Source organism: Procambarus clarkii, chromosome 36, assembly GCF_040958095.1.
Source record: "Procambarus clarkii isolate CNS0578487 chromosome 36, FALCON_Pclarkii_2.0, whole genome shotgun sequence".
NCBI lineage: Eukaryota > Metazoa > Arthropoda > Malacostraca > Decapoda > Cambaridae > Procambarus > Procambarus clarkii.
Window position 1 is genome coordinate 29,580,807 of NC_091185.1, and position 7,158 is coordinate 29,587,964.

The 7,158-nt window shown below is 36.7% G+C and overlaps 1 protein-coding gene across 4 annotated transcripts in view; it reads right to left on the reverse strand.

The window, feature by feature from the left end:
* Positions 1-3,631, reverse strand: part of Golgin104 (Golgin 104) — a 30,195-nt gene extending 26,564 nt beyond the window's left edge. For 2 of the 4 annotated variants that reach the window (XM_045732803.2, XM_045732800.2), the window contains exons 1-2: positions 3,314-3,629; positions 896-1,700 (exon numbers count right to left, since the gene is read on the reverse strand). In XM_045732803.2, coding sequence (XP_045588759.2) covers positions 896-1,653 — 758 coding nt within the window. In that variant the 5' untranslated portion in view covers positions 1,654-1,700; positions 3,314-3,629. Of the gene's footprint in view, positions 1-895; positions 1,701-3,313 lie in introns of all 4 variants that reach the window. The other 2 variants (XM_069336607.1, XM_045732801.2) reach the window with 1 other exon arrangement.
* Positions 3,632-7,158: the final 3,527 nt, after the last annotated feature.

Here is a 7,158-nt window from a genome sequence, read left to right on the forward strand (position 1 = left end):
CTAGAGGCAAGTTTAGGAGGATATAAATAGGTGGTAGCTCCTTTACATACACTCGCATACGGGCCCATTTGCCCATACATAGCAGCTCCTATTTAAATCCACAATAAAAATAGATGACTCATATGAGAAAAAAGGCCTATTGCAGTTTACTTAGTTCTTATTGACACCATACATTCATTCATTTACACATACCTTACCAAAGAGCCCAACCTCTTTAAATGTTATGACAGGCCTAAAAATAACACTAGTTTAATGTGCAAGGGTTAATAATTTGCCTAAATATAAATACTGTACTGTGCTGCCTTGCAAGATGATACTAATTATAACTGAATAAACAAAAGCTGCCTCACACAAGCCAATAGTCATTCCGCAGTTCCCTCAATTCTTATTTTCTTATGAAGAGTCCATTTTATGATATATAAACTATTTAATCTTTACTTGAATTATAGTTTTAAGCTATTCAAACAATTTTGCAAATCGAATTTCAACAAGATAAATAAGCAAGCTTTGGACTTAATTTAATAGTGAACATTTATAAGACTCAACCAATGTATAACTCGTCATCAGAAAGAAAGAAAATAAAGCCCGACACTTTTCTCAGGATCTTGGGTGCAACAAAGTCAACTTTGCTAGAGGAGCTGCTGGATATCTGCTGGATATCTGCTTGGAAAGTTAGAGTTTTATACACAAAATTATGCATTCTCATGGTGTAAAACAAACACTACACACCAGCCCTAAATAAATGAATACCAGGTGTTTGAAAACCTCATGTTTAAAAGAATCCTAATTTTGTATAATAACACCTGGTGAATTTACTTGTATTAAATTTAAACAAGTTAAATTCCATATACTGTGACACAAAAAAATTTTTTGATTTACAAATTACGAATCTCACCTTGCTTTTTCTCTCTTTAAGGTATCACACTCGTCCAACAAGCACGATAACATTTTCATAAGATTTTCTTTTGGAGCAGAAGTGAAATCCACTTGGCTGACCTCAAAGTCGGAATCGGGACTACACGCATGTGATGATGTCAAGAGGTTTTCAATTTCAGTAGGAAGATAACTAGAATTTTTGGGATCCCCATGAACTGGCTGAGAACACGCATTTGATGTTTTGTCACTGTCTGAAGAACTGGGTCTGCTTATTTTGTTCATGGTTATTTCTAAATTAGAACTTAAGGATTCTGATTTTTCTTGTAAACAATATTTATTTTCTTCAATATCTTTATCTTGGCAATTTTCCAGAGTAAATTCCACAACACTCTCATCATGTAAAATATTACTAATGAAAACTGTTTGCGATTCCCTGTCGAATATTCTTTCCTCGTCCTGTCTAACTGCCTCAAAAGACCCGTCCGCTTCTTCCAATTCTAGTAAACTTAAATTTTCTGCGGTACATGAACTATTCGACTGAGGACCTTCAACAGCTTCATTTTCAGTAGAAGCTGATAAATTAATACAAACATCCACACTTTCTTGAACAGAACTATTATCCTCAAGAACCAAAATTTCATTGTTATCAAAATGGGTTGAGTTAGTAGTTTCACATTGTGTTCTAGTCTCGAGTCCCTCCTGTAACACCAGGTGATCTAATGATGAGGACCTGTGTTCACTGCCCAATTTCTGAGCGTCAGTATTAGGATCATCCATCTTGATTTACTATGGTGTGCCTCGAGTCATATGGGCTCTATTGACATCTGAAATATTAGAGAAAAAATATATTAAAATTGAAGATTAAGGTAAAGTTACCAGTCTTCAGGCTTCCTATGAAAGTTTTTTCTCAAACTGGATAAAAAAATTAGTAACTACTGAATAAAATATTCGATTCATGCAATCAAATTTTCTTGGATGTTATCAAAACCATTTCTGCAAAGAGGTGAGGGTTTTCAAATGAAGACTAAACAGGTGAAAGCCTTAGTGATGCTTGGCAATGCACACCATTAGAGATAATGCACTGGTCAATAGATGGCAGAATTATCTACATGGCAAACGATGAACCACAATAACGTGGCTGAAGATATGATGACCAAACTAAACATAAGAAAATGGAGAAACGACAAAGTAGTCCTGTCTAAGTGAGGCCGTAACACCAGGTTACATTAGTTTCTAGCATATCGTGGCCTAGCAGTTTAGGGCATGTGCTTGAAAGTACCCAGTGTGCAAGTTCAAATCCTCCTCATGGCTCTTACTAATTTTGTCAGTGATACATCATGTTAATGATTTATTTTTGCATTATTATTATCACCCATCTGCAGTTGCTACTCCTGTGTCTGCAATTCTTACAGGCAATACACATTTGTCCACACACTGCCTAAGTATAAGATGTTTCTCCTTATCTAATCAGCAAGCAGCAACTGGTGAATACGTAAAGTTAAGTCATGCATAGCAAAATCAGTATCGCCACAGACCAGCCTGGAGTAACACTATTTCTGACCAGCTTCAGCTCAGCTGTTTTCCCTTGCCCAGCTCTATATAATATAGAGGAATTGACAGGGTAGATAAACTATTTAGCACAGGTGGAACTGCAAACAAGGGGACACAGGTGGAAACTTAGTACCCAAATGAGCCAAAGGAATGTTAGAAAGAACTTTTTCACTGTCAAGAGTAGTTAACCAATGGAATGCCTTAGGACGTGATGAGGTGGAGGCTGACTCCATACAGTTTCAAATGTAGACATGAATGAGCCCAATAGGCTCGGGAATTTGTACACCAGTTAGTCGAGAGATGGGACCAAAGAGCCGAAGCTCAACCCCCACAAGTACAGCTAGGCAAGTACACATGCACACACTTTTATTTTAATATTAATACTGTATACAAAAAGGTAATTACCACGAGAAAGCACTCCAGAAGTTAGTTAAAGAAAATCCTAAATACTGTATGTAAATTTTGTTGTGGTTTACTTTTATATATGCTGGCAAAAGCCAATAATAAAATCTCCCGTCATTATAAGATTATTTGTGTTAAGTTTGTTGCATATTAATATATTTCCGAGTTAAATAAAGACAGGGTACAAAAATTGTCAGAATATTAAGCCAGTTGATTATAGTGCTTGGAGAAGGTTATGAGGAGAGACTAAGGGTCTGGGATGTGAGGACAACGTGAAGGAACAGCCTCCAAAAACAAGGCCCGCCAGAAATCTAATGTGCAACTTTGCAACACGCAAAAGCTGTACTTGACCAGAAACTCCACGTAAATACACACACCACAAATAATGATAACATTTAAATAGGCTGAGCCTGGAATTCGGTTTCATGAAGTCGCCCCATTTCCAGCTTCCGAACAAATCAAGCCTTGACCTAATCTAACTTACCTAATAAGTCCAGAATAAGTTTGGTTATGATGATGAGAGGTGAGCTGGATATGGGGCGACTCGTCCAGCAACCTAAGGAATGCTGAATGAGTCAATACTGTAGCCTTACATGACCTCAAGCCCCCGCTCATATGAGCGAGGTTCCAGCCACCCCCGCGGCACTCTCCTCACACAACACTTGATACATGTGACAGAGGGCCATGAGTGTGCCCTGGGGGTGGTGGGGTGGCAGGTCAGGTCACTCACCGCGGGTCAGGTCAGGTCAGAGCAGCCAGACTCCACTACCTCTCTCCCCAACCCTGCCATTGACACTTCTGCAGATTTTATTTCCGGATCACAACAGCGACATGTCACAACAATTCTATATCATTTAATTATTTCCCCTAACTAGTTAATACCAAAGTTTTTAAAAACATCTTACTAATAATTTATAAAATTTATCTTAATAAATTTCGTTGTTTGTTATTTGTATTAAATCTAGGGTAATGTGTTAATCACAATTACTTAAGTAGTACATACAGACATTGCCAACACTGCGTACAAATTAGCCGAGATTGAGAGAAAATATAAAAAGAGCAAATTTCATGTTGGTTCATCAATCAAATTTTCTACATGTTTTCATTAATGGGGGGTTGAACCCTGAACAATATTAAGCTATAGCTATACTGTCAGCTTATTATCCTTCGAATATGATCCCGAATTTTCAAAACTGTTGCCTGAAAACTGTTTATTAAATACATAGACTGTATACATAGACTGTATATCTGAATTATATGTGTAAATACTAGTAATTTACCTGAGAGCCATTAACACTGAAGTGGTCTAGACGAGAACAGAAAGCCGGCAGCTTGTCAAAGCTTCCCCCATTTGTCCTGGGGATTTTTTGAAGCAGAATTTTAAAGTTAACAACGTTTTGACATTTACAGCTTCGGCGGGTAGGCGGTTCCATGGGTTAATACCCCCTGTGGGTGAAAAAGCATCTCCTGTTCTCAGTCCTACATTGTGGCTTGTTGAGCTTGAACCCTTTGCTCCTTGTTTGCGTTACATCTGATCTTTTGAAGAAATTGACGGATAAACATCCTCCAAATTAGTATTTTAAAAGTTTTGACGAGTTTTGACGAGAAAAGTTTTGACAGTTTTTTTTTAAAGAGCGCTGTTTGTCGACAGAATTGTATTTGTGCTGCTTTTTCAGCTATGTTTTCATTTCATGTTTTCATTTTACTCTTTATGCTCAATTAGTATTAAGCTTTAGTCATTTAAGTTTTTCATGCCCGAAACGCTTTGCGTAATAGTGGCTTTAGGCACTGTATGTACTAGCCCTATCTATAAGTCTACCAATCTTTGTAAAAATTTCTTGTATGTATGTACCTTACCTAAATAAACATTTATTTATGTATTTATTTATTATTTATTTATTAGTCCTGTCATGTCTGTGACCAGACTCAACCACATAATCTACAATAATAAACTTGATATAGATAAGGATATTTTCTACAGGTTTGGAGTGAATGAACCTTTTTCGAAGCTCCCCATACAATTTGGTCTAAAATCCCTGATAAATGGGCATTCACTATTATGACGATGAGTGTTGAAAATTAATTATAGTCTTTTAATTGTCAGGGATAAGCAGCCAGGGATATAATTGTAATTGACAGGGATACGCACCCTATTGGGCTTGTGAATGTCTTTCTTGGCCACAACCTACAACAGTTGCCTAACTCCCAGGTACCTATTTACTTGAATAAAGGCATCAGATATATTTATTTATTTATTTATTTATGCATATACAAGAATGTACATAAGGAATGTGAGGATACAAATATGGTAATTACAGTCTTGTAAAGCCACTAGCACGCGCAGCGTTTCGGGCAGGTCCTTAATCTAAGAAAATTTTAAGGAGGTAAATACTTGCAAAAATTATAGACAAAAAAATGATAACAGATTACATGAAATGAAAAGAAGATGAGATGAGATGAGATACGCGCCTAAATTTCTCGCCAGGATTCGAACCCTGGATCAGTGCAACCAGTACTCAGTTACTAGTCAGCATTATAAATACAAAATCATGTATATTCACACAAATTTTAAAAGACACTGTCAAACTAAATTTTGTGCTAAAATTGGGAATGAATTCTGAGTGTATCAAATATATAACTTGTATCAGGAAAGACAGTTTGTTTAGTTCGTTTATTATGCACCCCATACCCATCTTGTGAGTGGTAGTGGAAAGGGTTACAGAGGCACATAATGGGCTCAGGGACTGAACCCCACAATTCATTTAGCTATGCAAGTTACAATCTTGATGAGCTAGTTACAAAATTCAATACACATCGTCACATCAACAATGGGTTCGAGATCGACCTCAAGTACAGTTTCTAAATTAAGCAACTGACATATGTGGAGAGCTAGTGTCACAATTTATATGTTTGTCCTGCACACCGCCCCCCCATCCAGTGGGCAGCGGTGGATAGGTTACAATCACTTAGTTACTACCTACAGTTAGCAAACTGGGGATATTTGGCTAAAATTTCTGGTAGCAGATCATTTTGAATGAAATATTTACACATCTCTTGAACATTGGTTATAGAATTGTCTCTGAATTCACGTATCTTTTCGCACTCCATTACATAGTGACGGAGGGTGTGCGAATAATTTTGTTGACACAGTTTACATTTGGTCAGGTCTACATCAGCAGATAATGAGAATTCCCAGAGATACTTATAGCCGAGTCTAAGCCCAGGACCTAGATACACAACAAACTACCACTCCCAGGATTACCATGGAGTGCACAACACTCCAATCAATCGACTTAATTAAACTAGAAATGCTCTACAAATCAAGGGACCTAGAATGTGGAATGACCTTCCAATTATGTCAAAGGCTGTACCTCTCTCAACCATTTTAAGAATAAAACTAAGTATTACCAAATTAACTCCATGTAACCTTCTTTACCCCCTAAATGTCAACCCATGCCTTACTTTTTTAAACAATGCTGTTTGTTGACCAACTTGTATAATTTTACCATTGTGCTACCACTGATACCAACTTTACCATTGTGATCATTGCTGTCTTCTTATATGTGCTTTCAATTTGCTGTATGGTGCCTATTAATCTTCGTTTAAATTACCAATCAAGCTGTCAATGCAATCAATCAGAGCTTTAATATACCAATGTGCTTTAATATGCCTACTAATCTCTCTCATCTCATTTTTTCCTTTCTTGCAATGTATCTGTTATTTTATTAATTCCGCTAGAATTTACCTACTTAAAATTATCTGTTAGATTAAGGACCTGCCCGAAACGTTGCGTGTATTAGTGGCTTAACAAGATTGTAAATACTATGCTATGTATTCTCACAAACCCAATGCTTAGCTAAATGAATTGTGGGGTTCAGTCCCTGAGCCCATTATGTGCCTCTGTAACCCTTTCCACTACCGCCCACAAGATGGGTATGGGGTGCATAATAAATGAACTAAACTAAAAACCTTCTTGTATATAAATAAATAAATAATAAATCAAATAAATAAATAATTGCTGATTTCTGCCATGTCCCCTCCCCCTTTTTTATTTCTTTATTTTTTAACACAATTTATACTTTAATCCCATTTACCATTAAGTTTTAGTCTAAGTGTTTTTTTCCCCCACACCTTGCCCGAGACGCTATGCGTATTAGTGGCTTTAGGTATTGTATGTACTAGCTCTATCTATAAATCCAACATTATGTTTGTAACTGTTCATCTATGTATGTACTTTCCTGTATAAAGTTTTTTTTTTTTAACAAACTACCACTCCCAGGATTTCCATGGAGTACACAACAAACTACCCGCTCCTAGCCACAATCATCA